The sequence below is a fragment of the Lichenostomus cassidix genome, chromosome 2 (assembly GCF_008360975.1).
Source record: "Lichenostomus cassidix isolate B80296 chromosome 2, HeHo_3.0, whole genome shotgun sequence".
NCBI classification, from domain to species: Eukaryota; Metazoa; Chordata; class Aves; order Passeriformes; family Meliphagidae; genus Lichenostomus; species Lichenostomus cassidix.
Window position 1 is genome coordinate 115,863,662 of NC_139482.1, and position 18,101 is coordinate 115,881,762.

Below are 18,101 nucleotides of genomic sequence, written 5' to 3' on the forward strand. Positions count from 1 at the left end.
TTATATATCCTTTGTGACTTACAGTGCAACCAGTACTCATCAGGGTAGGTTTAATATTTGATCAGGAAGATGACTTGAGTAAAAAGAATTTATTGCTTTTATTTTAAACCCAGATCAGTTCACAAAAGTAGGTTCCTTCACTGAACTGAGAAGCTGGTCATCTGGATGAGGGGGCAGAGGGAAGAAAAGAGAGCAGGGTGCTTGTCTGGAGACATCTTCTCATTTGAATCTTTGGCAACTAGAACTGTCTAGCCACTTGTGGTCCTACTTAAAATAATAGCAATGGTTAACAGACAGTATTTTAAATAAATGGAAATTTGATTTAGATTGTCTCCAGTACTGTGGCAAAAAACTGGCTCTGTTGCCTGTTAAAAAAATTAGTTCTTAAGTGACATTCTAATAAAGTAAGAACAAAATTGCTTTTCAGGCTGTAAGTCCAAGCGAAAATGTGTTTTGTACAGTACCTGGTATGATGCTTCTTGTGCCAGGCAGAAGTTCCTGTGCACAACTACAATATAATCAATGAATGTTTGCAATTTCCTCTCTCCACTCTAACATTCTACTTTCATGCTAAAATTACTGGGGTGAGGATTAAGGATAATTATCTCATTGCCCTTATAATAATGGAAAAGATCTTTTATTTCCCCTTACTCTACCTTAATAACAGAAAGTCCAAGGTTTTCACACTTTTTCCCTCCCTGTCCTAGGAAACGGATCTCATGACGTTTAACATCTCCATGCACCGCTCCTGGTGGCGGGAGCACGGGCCTGGCTGCATACGAAGGGTGGTGCGTCCTTCTTCCCCTGGCATCCTAGAGGATTACTCCTACGTCTCTGTGACAGGCTGCATCATTGATTTCCAGTACCTAGAGGTCATTCACAGCGCTATCCAAATACTCCTCTCCGTAAGTTCATGTTTCTTTTTGTACTGGGAATCCATCAGTCCTTTCACACAGAGCCTGCTGCTGTTGCATGTCTTGGGAAGGGGATGTGGTGGCCAATGGATAGCTGCAGAGATTTTTAATTGTGTTTTGAATTACAGAACTATATACACATTATTAAAATGTTAATTGTTCTTTTCTTTCCGTATATCTCTTAAAGCTCTGTACTGGGATAAGCTCCATTCTGACCATTGCTGGGACAGGTTGAAATTGACTCCAGTCCTTGGCTCTCATGCATTGAGGCATGTAGAGCAAGGGAGAGCAGACTTGTCCAAAATTAATTTGCCTAAACCTTTCCAAAGTTCACAATCAATGATGCCATTTATTCAGCCCTGATTGTAAATACATTTTACATGATACATAGCTAAGTTTCTTCCCAGACTGAGCTATGGATTAATCCTTGAAAAAGGTTAGAAAAGTATTAGGAATAAAAGCATTTATAGGAATATATGTGTTTATATTTCACTAGGTTATTTTTTCTCTCCTTGAGCTGTGCATGATCAGAATACTCTACCTCCATGGTCCACATTTGTTGCAACAGCAGTGAAAAAATGCAATGCAAGGAGTTGTTATAAAAGCCTGCAGTGCTGAGAAGTGCTGAGACTCAATAAGTTGCTTTGGGACCAGCAGCCCAGTGTTGGCCACAGTTTTTCCTCAGTCTGCTGGCTACTTCTGCTTGTGATTAACAGGTTGTTTGGCATGAGCTCTGTGTGATGTCCTGGATGGGGTACCTCTTTCTTCACAGCTGTGTGTAGTGCATTGCAACTGGCTGACCCCAAGTGGTTGTGTGCAGGATCGATCACCCCAGATGTCCAGACCTATTTTGAGAACATAAATGCTTGTGGCTCATGGTCCTCACCATGGCTTGCTAGACAGTGTGAGAAGTGGTGCAATCTGCAGTCCACACCTTCTAGTCAGGTGAGCTATCTGGTCTGACCAGAAGGGATGCACATTCCTGGTCTGTTCAGTGCTTCAAGCTGTTTTACTAACCAGCTGGTACATACTATCACTTGCTAAGTAAAAGGAATCTTCAGAAGAAATCTCACTCAGTTTAAAATTATTTTCAAATTTTAATTTTTACTTTTTTGCAGCATAAAAACATTTCTCTTTTAAAATAAATCAGTATATGTGGTTACATCTATCATTCTGTCCAACTGTCTGAAAGTTCAAGATAATTCCTCTGCAATACTAAATGCCTTTTATAAGATGCCAAGTGCTTTTTCCTTGCTACTACTTTTAGTCAAACTTGGATAAACTTGTACATCTGTGATTAATGAACTTCCACTTGATGATCCAGCTCTGAATTAGTGCACTTGGTTTGCAAACCAGTGACATCACATGCATCTACTCAAGATAAGTGTCTTATCCTGGTCTATCAGCCTCTCAGGCATCAGTGACATCACAAGCACCTACCCAAGCCTTCTGCTGACCATCCTTCAGTCAGGCAGCAAACACTTTGGGCCAGGATTTTTTCCAGTGAAGAAAAACTTATTTTGCAGCCCAGCCCTGTGTATGCTAACATAAATTATAATGTTATTGTGAAAGTGGGCCTTCCAGAAGAATTCTGCAGACTCAGACTTCACTGAATGCACCTTCCTTATTGTTGTGGTGCCCTGATACTCAAAGCTGGTTGCTTCTCCCAAGAGTTCCTTTGCTGCAGATTTCCCTCACAATGCAGTGTCATTGACTCTGCATCAGTGAGCCTTTACAAAGGAAAATGAATTGGGGTTAGTTTAAAAGGAGAAAACCACAAATATTTTAGACATGTCATCACTTCTGTAAGATAAAAACGTATGTGTTAAAATTTTTTCTAGTATTTTTTGTGATTTTCAACAAATTTAGAATTTGATGGAAGTACAACTGGTTATTGATAACAGAAAGTGTTTTCTTCTGCGCTTATCAGTGCAGTAGAGTTCTGTCAAATGACAAAAATATTAGAATAATAGAATAAATGCAATTAATATATACAAACTAAACAAATATGAAAACTAAAAAATATAGACATTCTGTAATAATTATAAAGTGTAAGATGTAACTGGCCTTCCCTTTCTGAAGAAGTGACTGATTGCCACTTTGGATTAAATAAAAATTCAAATTTTTAATTGAATTTAAAATTCAAAATGTGCCAGGAACTTCTAAGGCATGACAGTGAATTAAATATTTGCCAGTTTCAAATACTGCTTTGATTGATATACACAATGCTAAAATTAAAATACTGTACACAAAGTAAGGTTTTCCTCCAATCTTCCTCTATCTTGCTATCCTGTCTGTGATGTGTTATGATGAACATACGATGAATCTGTACTTCGGTTTCCATTCTGAATTTTAATTTAGGCTTGTTTCATGTACTGTCACACAGGACAGAAGTCACCACCAGGATTATCAAATAATTTGCAATTTCCTCCTTTTTCTGAGTACTATTGACTTGAGGAAGTTCCTATCCATTTTGGACGCATAACTTCTTCCCTGTTTGGGGTACCAATTTAAATTGTTACTTAATATGTCATTTAGGTCTTTTCAAAGGACTAAGGAACTGTAGATAAGATTATTCTTTTTACCTCTTCTTAGTAGCTAGTCCCAAAAGCAGGCTATTCCTTTTTGGACCTTACAACCTACTTAATTTTCATAACATTTTTATATAGCAATAGTAGCGTAACAAACCATTTTACTGTGTAACAAAATACTTTATTGGCATAACAAATCATTTTATCATGCTAACCCTTGTCCAAATGACTGGGAATGCAAACACTTCCATTTGCTAGGGAGTTAAAGCCTCTGAAAAAAGAAATACCTCCAGGGGTAAGTATTGGATACCTGTCGAGATATATAACTCACTAGCAGCATTTTTCATAGGTGACTTTTTTTTTTTAACTGGTATAAAGATTTCTATATGCACAGAATGCTGCAGCTGTGACTACATTAAACCCTGCTCCAGGAAATAGGCTCAACAGTAATTTATTTAATTTTAACAAAGTAAAGCTATTTTTGTATCTCCTTTATAGTTGTTTCTAAAAAATTATTTTACTTGGTGAAACAGTAACTTTGTATCTCATCCTGATTCTGCGTGGCTATTTAAGTGATTGGTAGTTGAAGATGTTAAGCAGTTCTTTAAAATGGGGAACAATCAAGAGGAGTATGAGAGAATAGAATCCAATTAATAGTAAAGGAGGATTATGTTTGAATTTTGTGTTTAAAATCTACATTTATTTGATGCAGGGCACAATATATACATATTATTTTGACAGATAAATTCTTCTGCACAACACCTTTAAAATGCAAGGCAGATCATCATTACTGAAACCTCAATCCTCAGAGAGCAAATTAATTATACAGTCAAAATGGTGACATCTTAGCACCTTTGAGAAAGACCCTTCATACAATTTGTGTTGTTATTTGAAAATAGGAAAGGCACACTGAGACTATTAAATGCCAGGTAAACAGTGGCTTCAATAGCCTGAGCTTCAAAAAGTTCTCCAAGTTATTGCAGAGATTTGTATTAGACCCAGAGCCTAGCATGGCATTAACACTGTGCAGCTGAATCCCCCAAGCTAAGGTTCACTGTGCTAACTCTGGAATTAGCAGCTGTATAACTTCATTAGTGCTGAGGAAGCAAAATCAATGGATTCTGGCAGAGCAAAGGGCTGACACAACTAGAGCTTGTGGGCCAGGAGACGTTACTTTCTCACAAATCTGCATGTCACAAGGTGAAATTAATGTTCCTCCTGTTCTCATTATGGTACAGAGGGATAACCTAAAATCTGGACTGCTGAAGGAAGGGAGGAAGCAAAGAAAGTGAAAACCCTAAGCCTAAAAACATGCAAAACTTTGAAGCTCTTTGGCATGTTGATGCTGACCAAATTCAGGATATTTTGAAGGAAACTACTGGCTTACTTTGCAGAGGTCCATCTGTTGCCTCTCATAAATGTCAATTATTGTAACCCTCAGGCTGCCAGCTGGACCTACAGAGGAGGAACTATCACAAAAAAACCCCAAAAAAACCTCAAACTCTCTCTTGCAGAGTTATCTATAAATCCAGACAAAGATGTGATATAGGGAGATCAGAATATTGAAATTTTTCCATAGTGAAGTAAAAAGCAGTGAGCATACCTGCCTAAGGTAAAGTTATCAGCAGGGAATAGCTTATCCCATATACTACCAAGCACAAAACATACATTAAGATAGAAAAATACATTACTTTCTACAGAATATAATGAAGTTGTAATAGCAGAAGTATAATCAAAAACACTCCTTGTAGTCAAATTGGGAATTGGATACTGTGGTCACTGTGAGCAGTTACTATCTGCTAAAATGTATGCTCCAAAAAGATGTCTTCCCAGTGCTTCTTTCAAGTCATGAATTTATAAATGTTGTACACTTTCCCTAAGAGGCAACAGGCTTCTAAAGCAGCTTTTAATGTTGTGTCTGAACTCTCAGTGACATGCCCACCACTAGTAGAAAAATTGCAACCTCTGTATCACAAAATCACACGGAAGGGTTGAGGTGGGAAGGGACCTCTGGAGATCATCTGATCTAACCCCTCATGTTTAGCTGGGTCCACCTAGAGCAACCTTCCCAGGACTGTGGCTAAACAGCTTTTGAATATCTCCAAGGAAGAGACTCCACAATCTCTCTGGCCAACCTGGGCCTGGGTTTGATAACCCTCACACTGAAAAAGTATTTTCTGGTGTTCAGAGGGAATCAACTGCCTGTGTTCCAGTTTGCACCCATTGCCCCTGGTCCTGGCACCACTGAGAAGAGCCTGGTTCCACCCTCATCACCCCTTCCATTCAAGATCTAGACCCAGGGCTGCAGGTGAGGTCTCGCGAGTGCTGGGCAGAGGTGCAGAATCACCTCCCTTCACCTGCTGGCAGCACGTTGCCTAAATGCAGTCCAGGGTTTCAGGTCTCTTCTAGGGGACAAGGGCATGTTGCTGGCATGTTTTCAGCCTCATGTTCACCATAACCCCCAAGTCTTTCTGTGCCAAAATGCTTTTCCCCAAACTTGGTTGCCCCTACCATAGTTCAGTGCATGAGTGTGTTAGTTTGAAAACAAACCAGTGGGAGAACATAAGTCAGGATTGTAAATTTAATAGGAAAATTAAAAATAAGTGCAATAATACAAGGAAAAAGCACTGACAAAGTCAGATACAACCTGACACCCTGCTAGGGTGGTGGTAGCAGCCCAAATGAAGTAGTTCAGTTGAAGCAGTGATCCTGTAGAATGTCTGGTCTCCAGCTGAAGGCCCAGTGGTAGCTCTTGTCCTCTGGGAACCCAGTAGACAGGGCTAATTTGGGCAGTTCCAGGTTATATCCAGGTGGGAATGCTTGGCTCCTCCCTCCTGGGTGGAGCATCTCACAGTAGGATGAGATAAGTCCATGAGTCATGTGGTGGGTTCTTGATGGCTCATTGTTATCAGGGGTGAGTCACAGCAGGCGTTAACAGCTAACGGCCCACAGCAGATGGCAATAGAATACAAAATACATCTATATTCCAACCTAGTACAATGACGTTGTTCTTCCCAAGGTGCAGGACTCCACACTTCCCCTTGTTGAACTTCATGAGGTATGTTATGCTAAAAAAAAAAAACCAAAACCCAAAAACTAGCTCTTATCTTATTTTCTATAAAAATTGTCCCTACCTGCCCAAAAGATTCATAATTATTTATATAAATTTATGCTAAGCACTTTTTAAAATCTACTTGTTAGTATTCTTAGACCTGTCATCCATACATCTGCATGGTTATCCTGTTTTAATTTGCCAGGTGTGATGATTTCAAATATTTTGAGTTCTCATTTTTATTATTATTGTTGGTCATAATAATGCAATCATCTGTGTCATAAAGATCATTGCATCCTCTTGTTTGTGAGGACTCTATTCCTCTTACTTTTTCCTTACAGTTCTTTGATGTTCTTAATCTCTGTTCTTCTCTCCAGTACACACAAGCATCATATCCATAGGGAAATGAAAAGCAAGGATCTGACTTAATTTCTGAATATCTGTCACTAGTCAGTGCCTCATACTGACTCCATGCAATTGTCTTGCTTTGTGAATAATTTCTGCCCTGCTGTCTTCAAAGAATCTGCCAAATGTTGATTTTTTTGACAAAAGAATTAATAATGACATTTGGTAGACTTAAGTGCTTTTTTTAATCAGAGAAAAATAGAATTTAATTTAAAAATATATTTAGCACAACAAACATTAAAATGGAGGTTATGAATCTTGTGTGAATAATTAATCAAGGGAAACACTGTGACTACAGAGCTGTAGGGAGACTAAGATCGTGGGCAGTGCTGGAGTGGCTTAACGTATTTCAGGTCATTGACCAAGCTTTTGCTACTGACCCATAAATTTGAATGCTTTTTGGGTTGATTTGGATGGCTCTTCCTCTATCCCTGGTGTTAAGATTACCTTCTCTATGCCATTGGGAAAAGCTCCAGGAATTGTTCCAAAAGAGGTTGCAAAGCATCTTTTGCCCCTGCCTTCAGTCAGCCAGAGCTGCAGTTTGGTTCATATTCATTTAAATGTAACAAAAGCTCTAATGATATCAATATATAATTTGGCTCCCCCAGGACTCTGCAGCTGCTCGTTTTTTCCCATTAGTTATGGCCCTGCTATCTTTATAATTGGACAGAAAAGGATGCTAGGAATCATATCATATATGTTGTTCTCCAAAGAAAATCCCGTTAGGGGCTGACACCAGTGCTCAGGCAGGTTCCTTGCTCTCTTTCCATTTCCTCAAGTGACATGTGATTGATTAGGAAAGCCAGTTAACATCAGCATGTGAGAAAAAAGCATGAGGTAATTTAGAGTTAAGGGTTACAGGAATGGCACATGCATAAAATATAGTTATCCTGAAGGTATTCTATATTTTCTTTAATTTTATTTTGCACCCTTTCCACATTGTTTGTTTGGAAAACAGTTAATGTCTTCTTTTCATAATAAATAATTTCACAAGTGGTGCAGAAAATTAACTTATTTCATTACCTGCAAAGCTGAACTTCAACATTACTCAAAAAAAGGGTGTGAAAGATATGCCCATTCTTTATCACAACCATCATCATCATCACAACAACAATAAAGCCCCAAAGTAGCCAGGAACACTGCCTCTTGGTCATCTGAATAGAGAGTTAAGGTGAGCTGTTGGCTTCTTACAGATTTGTTAGTAAGTTTGGTGAGATCACAAGATTATTGAAAATGAGAATAATTTTTTCAGCCTGAGCAATGTTACAGAGGACTTGTCAGTCTCTGAAACAGACTGCAAAGAGGCTGTAAAGGATTGTGCAAACCTTTTGCTTTTAACATTATTTCCAGTGCTTTGTAGTAGTTGTGTCATTGTGTTTGTATCACCATCCATGCCTTGTGTAATTCCTCCACTGTTTGTAGTGTTGGTTCAGGGATGCATACAGCCCACTTCTCCTTTGCCATTAACAAGCCTTCACTGTGAAAAAAATACAACCAAGAGAAAGAAAAATAGTGGGAGACTGTACCTGCACTAACATTCTAGAAATGGTCTTGTCCTTTCTTGCTAAGTTTGGTTAGACCTCATTATTCATGGTAGTGGATAGGTAGTAAAATACACAAGTATATTTGTCTAATTACCAGTCTAGGTCAATAAATCAACTATGTGAGACAAGATCAAGATAAATATGTGGTTTTTTGTCTCAGTTGTCAGTCCTGGGATGTCTGCTTTTTCAGCAGCTCATTTAAAAGGAACTGAAAACACTGATATGATACCTATTTGCATTCTTGTTCACGTATTAGCTGTTATGACATGGATTTGTGAAAAAGACTTAGCCAACTTCTGCACCAGAGCTGGCTAAGATTGGTGGGATAGCAGACAACAGTTCAAGCATTAGCAACATAGTAGTGCCCTCACCTTGATAGTTAATCTACATGATAACTTAATTGTTCTGGATATTTTATAGTACTTGATGTAGAGTTGTTTGCCATTTTGCATGAAAATTACTGTGACGATTTTGCTATTATCAAAAATGTTCGTGAAATTCTGTGCAGGAATTCTGAAATATATTTATTTACACAAAAGTATTTAAAGTAAAAATAAAACTCGATTGTTTATTTTAATTTTTATGGACCTCATTAATATTTTGGTGCAAATTATGCAGAAGCACTGGAAGTAAATGGGAGATTTGGAAAATAGCTCGGTTTTCCCCCTTCAACCTCTACCTATAATTGCCATGCCCATGGCAGAAGCAGTGTAATAGACTAAATGTCTGCAACTTAGTTACTGCAATTCTCAGATGGATACTTTAATTCTGATAAATTTCCTTCCTTTAACTTAATTTCAGAAGTTAACCTGAAATAGCATGGAGCAGGGAAGTGCAGCAGCCCAGTGCACAGTAAACTTGGTGATTGCATATTCCAATACGAGTGAGTATCTCTGCAGACAATCAGGAGAGGCAGTGGAAGAGGTAAAGACAGGTTAAAGTGCCTTGGCAAACTAGTGTGCCTACGTGCTATCTCTAGAGCTGAGCAGAATGCTGAATGATGCACTAGGAGTTTGGAAATTACAAGAGAATAAAGTGAAAAGTATAAAAGAGATTGTCAGTCTAAACATTTTAAGAAAACACAGAAATCAAACATTTGTCATTAAGAAAAGTGGAAGCAGTGTTTGGTTTGAACTTTAGGGGTATTTTCTTGACTGTAACACTGGAAACCATTAATTCTTTGATGAGCTACTGGGACACCAAAGATCCTGGAAATTCAGAAAGCCAGAACACAATGTTCCCTAGGATATTTGTCTTCATGCCTCTCAGAACACTCATGAGCTTTCAGCAGCCTCTGTGGTAATCAGTGCATGATAGTTTACTTGGAAGGTGGAATAAAATTTGTACCTTTCTGCCAAGCTGCAATTCAGTGTGAAGAGCTCTGCTGCATTGCCAGTAGTGTGCAGCATCAGGTCTGCTCCAGCTGTGAAGCTGATAAACCAGCCAAGGAAATTAACTCCTTCTCTAGGCTGAGTTCACATGGTTATTGACAGCTCTGGATAGGCTTGACTTTGCTGCATTTTTTTTTTTATTTCCAAAGAACAGAGTTCTCTAATTGATTTTTACATGCAGATATGATTTGAAGTAATGAAAAGGTATTTTACTATTTTGCTGATTCCTTAGTCTGCACATGTATTGTAAAAGACACAGGCAAGCCAGAGGTGAGCCTCCCACTGCAGTTTTGTTGAGCCTAACAGCAGTAGATGTGTGCTCACTCATACTCAGCAGGATTATTCTTTCTGCATATTGTAGTTGATACCCATGTGCCCAGACTTTCTTATATGGGGGAAAAATATCCACTGATTAAAACCCATCTCTGTGTGAGCTTCCACTGACAGGACATTTTTCTTTTAATCATGTACTAAATCCACAGCCTAGCTCTTCCATTAAAATTTGTTGCCTGAATGTGACCTGACTGCAGAAAGAACTCTTCTTTTCTCTCAAATGCAGTCCCCAGTGATTTGCAATGCTCTCTGTGTTTTCCTAGGGAAACAGGAGAAGCCAGGAGAGGGATTTCACTAAACAAGCAGTGAAGCAACCCATACCCCTCAACATTTGAGCAAATCATTTGATTTTCACTGAAGGAGGAAGTCAAGGTGCATATGTGTTCCTCTCAGAACTACTCACTGAAAGACAGACCAGGTTTTCTAGGAAAATGTATTTTGATATAGGAAGATTGGAGTGCAGAGTAAGTTTTCAAAGCCCAGTATTCTGCAAATGTTGCCCTCGTAGCTTTTGTAGCTAAATCTTCTGGCCCAAATTCTCTAATAATCTGCTCATCCTGTGACCAGTCTTTGTTCACTATCTAGTATTTTGGAAACTGTTAAAAATGCAACTGTTACCTTTATATTCTGCAAAGCAGAGCAGGGAATCCCAGCAGAATGTGTGAGGTCTAGCCCAGGACGTGCTTTCCCCTGTTGCACCCATGTTGGTGACACATTTGGCTACAGGGCACGGTGTGTTTGTTAAGGGGCTGGTCCATCCTTTGCTATAAATACTCACTTAGCTCCTATCAGCCCTTCCATGGAAGGTGCTGGGCATGGAAACAGCCCAGTTCATGCAAAATCCTCGGACATGTAAGGAAAGGCACTGAGCTGCAGGAGTGATGCTAGCGTTGTTCTTCTGCTGCTTCTGAGCCTTGCCAAGGGAGATGGCTGCCACAACACCCTCCATTCACAGGGGAGGTGTGTGAATAGCTCCATGGGAGAGGAAGGAAAGCAGGCAGCGATTATAGCCCTCGAGACAAAGTACCAGAGAGCAGAGTTTGGGTGCTGCTGCAATATACCAAGAGAGACTAATAAAAAGTTTGTACATGAATGCAGTCAAGATGCATGTTGATAAGTACCTAAGAAGTGATGCTTTACAATATCACAGTAGTAATTTACACAGAGTTACCTCATGAATTTGCCTTTTTTTTCAGTTTGTATTTCTTGGTGGTTGTCTGACTTGCCTAAGGGAGAAAACACTTTTAATACACTTTCATAGAACAAAAGAAATTAGTCTTGTCATGAAAAGAAAAGCAGCAAACACAGATGAGAAGTACAGGTTGTGTGAGGTTCTATCTAGGAATAAGTAACTAAGGATTTTTGTGTTCTCTGAAGGTTCAGAATAGGTAGAAACTGAGTGAAATGGCTGCTGGAGGCATTTCTTTGCTGTGGTTTGATTATGATCTGAATAGGTAAGATTGCTAGTGGTCTTGAAAGGGAAACTGATGTAAATTACTTCCAGTTTTTATCTGTGTCAGTAACTATACCGAAAGGACAAGATCATTGTAAAGTAAAAGCCTGAGAAGCAATTTTCATTTCTTCCCACCCATGTATAAGGCTTCGGTTGAAACAATTGTCCCCAGGGAAGCAGAAGAATGATGAATAATGGTGGTGTTCCATAATTCTGATGTTGGTCTGAAAATGATGATTGAATAAATCAGGTGTTGCAAAAGACATCTGCTGGATTTGTCTGAATCTGTGCTATAAGTAAAGATTTTTCAAGAAATCATTCCTGGTGATGTGGAACTTTTCTAGCTTAACTTTCCATTACCTTCTATGTAAATTAATGCTATGTAGATTAATTGATAATCATTGTGAATGACAGTAAAATGTGGTAGGTAATTAAACAGCCTCTTAAAAGAACATGATCGTTTCCATTTTTACTTGTGATTTATTTAATTTATTTTTATCTCATTTATTAACTTACAGTGCACCTGATATCTTCACACATACACATGCATCATACAGACAGCTTGAGTGTTTATTCAAGTAATATACTGATTTCCAGAAGGAGTTTACAAGAGTGAAGTCCTGTGGTTGTTGGAAATATCCTCTCCGTTGCCTGGAGGTTTTTCTTACAGAATTTCACCTTCTTGGTAGCTCTTACCACTAATGGCCAGGGATTGCCAAGGTCCCCTTCCCTGGATACTGAGTTTTTACTCAGACAACCAGGAATTAACTGGTAAGACCCAAGTGTTTTGTTACTACCTCTTCCCTTTTCCACTTCCAGGGACCATGATTCTCCAGTAACCTCACATAAAAATGCTGTCCCTAAACCAGCCCACAGAGAAGCTGGTCTAGAACAGAACTGGAGTGCAAGCTTTGCATTTATTTTACTTCTCTGTTTTATTTTCTCTACCACTTGTGCTGTGAAATCTGGCTTAACTACAAAGAAAGCAATCTTTTCCTTCCCTGCCTTGACACTGTCGTTGTTTTAGGCAGCTGAAATGAACTTTCTGCATGTTTTGTTGTGGGTACAAATGACCAAGAGTGGCAGTGAGTTACAGAAAGCTGTGCCCTACTGGGATTTCCCACTGCTGACCTCACACATAAGAGGCTGTGCTAGAAGGAGCAGTTGCATTTTATTGGCTCTGCTGCTGATTTCTACCTTCTTCGGCATGTGTTTATCTTGTGTTGTCTGAAAAAGGTCTTAGATCTAATAAGCAATAACAGCTACTGCAGACTGCTTCACCTCGCTTTAGAAAGTAACTTTAATGCTATTCCTTAAACTTTCAAATAGAGAAGAGTGTTACTTCTTAAAAAAAAGGAAGGCACACAGGTTTACTAAGGTAGTCGACTTCAGCTTCCCCAGTAAACACACTCTAAAATTCCCTTTCCCACCCAAAAAACAGAGCAGCATCTGGGCCTATGGATGTGTCATGTTCCATGGTCCCTACACGGGGTCATAGGTTCTTAGGCACACAGAGTCATGGAATGGCTTGGCTTGGAAGGGACTTTAAAGGGGATCTAATTCCCACTTCCCTGCCATGGACAGGGACACCTGCCAACTTGAGCACACATTTGAAGCTTCCCCTGTATTGTGGAAGGCAATGAGTTTACTGCCCCTGTTAGCAGGAAATGAACCATCAATGTGATTCTTGACCAAAACCAATCTATATTAAAAAAAACCAACACATATCTGTGTTCCTTTGTTATTTTTAGAGCATGCTCATTTGTGGAGTCAAACTACAGCCTCATTTAAGCCTCACTTCAGTCTTCAAAAATGAGAGTCTCCTTATCTGTGCCATCATGTTGTTCACTGGTAATGTGGACAGTATCAGCCTCATGCTACCAAGCTTTAACAAGTGATACAATTCAATAATTTATCAGTAGATCATCTGGGACAGAGCCTTCCAACTGTAAAGCTTAATAGATGTAATTGTCAAAATTAGTGACTATCTTGGGATATTTTCCCATTACAAGATTCTTTTTTGTCTTAGGTTTTATATTTTCTTGTGCAAATCCTAGATAATGATGTAAAGATGGTACTTTAAACAGGGCTTGTTGTATCAGAAAGTTTGTCTGTTTTTTCTAACCATGGAATTTTTCTAATGAAAGCTAGAATATTAATATAAAATTATATTGATATGGTACAATGTGTAATTATCTTAATATTATCATATGATATATAATTAATAATATAAGTCTCCCTAGCAATCTTATCTAACTATAATATGATTGAAGTCATTAGAGGCCAAGGAAACAGCACAAAAGACTCAAGAATATTTTTAATCTGCATATTTTTTTCACAGGCAGCTAAAATGGATTATGAAAGTCCTAAAAAGAGCAGTGTGAGATTCCCCTCCAATGCTCTGCTTTCTGTATTGGTCATACTTATTAGCAAGATGTCCTCATGCTTACAACACACTTGGTGTGCATTACAGAATTGCAATAGCCCTGTCTGGGTCAATGAACCCAACAGGGCCAGAAAATGAGTTTGAGCATCATCTTTTATTACCCGTTGTGTGTGCATATTAGTATTGTGTTTTTCACAGTCATAAATTATCCTGAGTTGGAAAGGACCCACAAGGAGCATCAAGTCCAATTACTGGCCCTTCACAGAACCACCCCAAGAATCACATCATGTGCCTGAAAGCATCCCAATGCATCTGGAATTCTGGTAGGCTTGGGTCTCTGATTACTTCCCTGGGCAGCCTGTTCCAGTGCCCAGCCCCACACTGGGTAAAGAATCTTTCCCTAATATCCAACCTAAATCTCCCTTGACATAGATTCATTCCATTCCCTTGGGTCCTGTCATTGGTCCCCACAGAGAAGAGAGCAGTGTCTGCCCCTCCACTTCCCCTCGTGAGGAAGCTGTATATCTCACCAGTCTTCCCTCTTCTTCTCCAGGCTGAGCAAGCTGAGTGACCTCAGCTGCTACTCATACATCTTCCCTTCTAGGCTGTCACTATCTTCATAGCCCTCCTTTGGATGTTCTCTAATAGCTTTATGTCTTTCTTATGGCATTCTTGTATCCTGCACACAGGACCAGAGGTCAGACCAGAGTAGCATGGAGAACAGAAGGACAATCCCTTCCCTTGCCTGGCTGGCCATGTGGCCATGCTGTGCCTGATGCCCCCCAGGACAGGGTTGGCCCTCTTGCTTGCCAGAGCACTGCTGACTGTTACTCAGCTTCCATTGGCCAGGATCCATTGTCCCTTTCCATGGCACTGCCCTCCAGCCTCTCATTCCCAGTCTGTACATCCGGGGTTGCCCCATCCCAGGTGCAGAATCCAGTACTTCCCCTTGCTGAACTCCATCTGGTTGGTGATTGCCTAGTCCTAGTAATTTGCCAAGATCTCTCTGCAGGGCCTCCCTGCCATGGAGGGAGTCAACAGCTTCTCCCAGTTTAATGTCATCAGCAAATTTACAAAGTATACCCTAAAGTCCTGCATCCAAGTAATTTCTAAAGGTGTGGAAGAGCACAGGCCCTGTGGAGCCCCACTTGTGACAGGTCTCCAGTCTGATGTCACCCCATTTGCCATAACCCTTTGCCCCTGACTCACCAGTCGCTCACCCATCACCTGATGAGCTGTGTGCTGAACATTTTTTTCCAGAAGGATACTCTGATAGACAATACCAAAAACTTTACTGAAATCTGAAAAGGCCATGTTGACCACCAATGGTGGACACAGCACAGGTCAGGGATTGTGCCCAGAACCCAAGGTGCATGAGCCCACCCTGTTTGTCTGTGCTGGGAGAGAGATGAGGAAGACATAAGTGCTGAAGATGAGCTGTGCCAGACACACTACTTACCCTGTGGGGCTGGGATTGTGCCTTGGCCCATTTTAGTTACTCCTGCCATGTAGTCCATGGAAGCAAGAATGTTGTGGAGTTTCTTTGCTTGGGTTTTCTGTGATTCACCATCACAAATGGAGCATTCCCATGGTGTTTGTGTCTGATGCAGTCACAAAAACCTGTTTAGGGTTTGGGACTGCATTGGTTTTCTGTTTCCTGTTCCCCTGTTTTCCACGCTGCCTGTCTGGGTTTCTTTGTCCAGTGCAATGAGGCTGCATTGGCCAGTTATGAGATTACACACAGCCCCATGTTAATGAGAATTCATACTTCACCTCCAGGAATTCCTGAGGAAATGTACTCAATTTCACAGGAACATGACTGCCTGGTACCGTGCTCGCAATTTCATACAAACTCTTCAGCTCCTTTACCGAGCATGGGGGGATGTCCAATTTACTCTTGTAATAGAGTGCCTGAAAGAGTCGGGTGTTTGCTTTTGGTTTTAAACCTTTCAGAAATTTTTCTTACTTTAATGATTTGTAGGTTTTGTCCACACACAATGGATATGGGACTCCATAGGAGGTCTGTAGGCAAAAAGGATAAATAAGGTTGTAATCTCTCAGGGGCTTGTTTTTCGTGATGTGAAATTGGCAGATTCTCATACCTCCAGGCTAAGAATATTTTACAGCCACTGGTGTTTTCTCCTTTGGTCTGTTAGTTTCAGTCTAGAGGTGCTGCTTGAAAATAGCTGATAAGGGATTTTTCATTTTCATTGGGGAGTTATGCATTTTTATTAAAATATTGTAAAATAACACTAACACACACCACCATTTTCACCGGAAATAATTGCAATAAAATAAATGGAAATATACAGTTGTAAAGCTGATGCAAGTGAAAAGAAAAAAGTCCCTAGATGCTCATTGATAAAGAATTTATGTAGGAAACAATGAATATGGAGAAGATTGCCTAAGCTTTGCAGTTTCAAGGATTCTCACATATTTCCTAGCAACTTTATTGAACCTATGGCACTCATTGCAATAAACAGTGTGTTTGTAGATACTCAATTCTTTGTAGGGTTTTACAAAGGGAATGAAAGGAGTATTGCCTCTGGTAAGAAGGAGTGAATCCACACATTAGCTATGTAGAGTGCCAGATTTCGTGAAAGACCAAAGGAGTATCATCATTATATATTTATTTCTAATTACATATTTAACTGCATATCAAGTCATATGAGGTAATAAAATAATGCAGGAAAAAGGCTTCTTTCACTTAAAGCTCTCCTAATTTGAATATATTTTGCTGTTTGAAATGCTTTGAATAGAAATGACATTGAAAAGTTCTTGATCTATAAACCCTTCCAAACCAGCTCTTTTGCTTTCATATTAATATTCTCAACCTCTTTCTTGGGGTTGAATGACATTCAGCAGTAGATGTCAATGTGGGATCTCTATCTTTTGGAGTCTCCTTTGGAGCCTGAACGGAGACTCAAAGACTTCAAGGAGGGAATGAAGAAAACTGGCAGATGAAGAGACACCTAACTTCTCTGCTTCCTGTCACCTGGAAAAGCTTTTTAGTTGAACGAGAGTGTTTTACCATTGCAGTTATTTCTTTCCTTCCTTGAGCAAGTCACCCCAGGCACCACATCGTCCCACAAAGCCTGCAGACAGGTGATAAATAAACTAGGGACAGACTGCCTGCTCTCAGCCCCGTTTTCCAGCCTCAGGGATCAGAACAGGCGAAAATACCCTGTGACTTGGGAGTCTGACCTTGCTTGTGTTGACACCTGCATTGCAGACTGAGTGCCAATGACTGTCACATGCATCAGAAACAATTACATTCCTCTGGCTGCTCCTGCTTCAACACCAACACCTGCTCCACAGATTAAGACACCTCTGATCTACAGAGGAAGAATTTTTGAACATGGTGGAGATTGATGACTTCCATCCAGTTAGAAATTGAAGCACTTTATCATGTAAAGTAAGGGAAAGAGACACAGCAAATAGAAATATCCTCAAATTAGTTAGAAACTTCGTAACTTACTCTGGTTCAGATGAGTTGGACTGTTGAGGAATGTTGTACAGAAATTATTCAGAGAAGAAAGTATGAGCTTTGATTTGGCTTTTACTTGAGTAAAATTAAATATGCAAACAAAGCAAGTGGGATGTGGGATTATCTGTAAAGCTTTGAAGTGGCAGTTGGAGTGTGTCCATTCTTATGATCCAACATATTCAAAACAATAAAGATAAAAGTAATGCTTTACATGGAACATCATCTGTGCCTTTAGCATATGCAAAGACTTTGCCTTGAAAAGTTTTGCACATTTCCATGGTGAATTAAACCTTTTTTTTTTTTGTCAGATTGCCTTTCATTTGAGGAAACAGAGGCTCTTGAAAATGAAAGTACATCTGCACAGTACAGGCTCCCTTTCCTACTCCTTTCATCTCATATTTTTCAGTTTCTAATTTGTGGCTGAAATCAGCATTTCAGTCCCTGGTTCAGTTTATGATTTTCTGATAAAAGAGAACTTTCAACAGCAAATAAACTGAATACTGGGGAACAAGCAGAAAAAAATACAAAAAGACAAGACACATTTGGGGCTGAGCTTGACTGTTAACATCTGTCAGAAATAGCAGACCTTGCCAATTGCCCCAGTT

General features: G+C 39.6%; 1 protein-coding gene across 1 annotated transcript in view; it reads left to right on the forward strand.

Annotated features, from left to right (window-relative positions):
- NKAIN3 (sodium/potassium transporting ATPase interacting 3) overlaps positions 1-18,101 on the forward strand; it is a 343,480-nt gene that overhangs the window by 252,927 nt on the left and 72,452 nt on the right. The window contains 1 exon segment of the mRNA XM_085052921.1: positions 708-905. Within this exon segment, the coding sequence (XP_084909047.1) occupies positions 708-905 (198 nt within the window).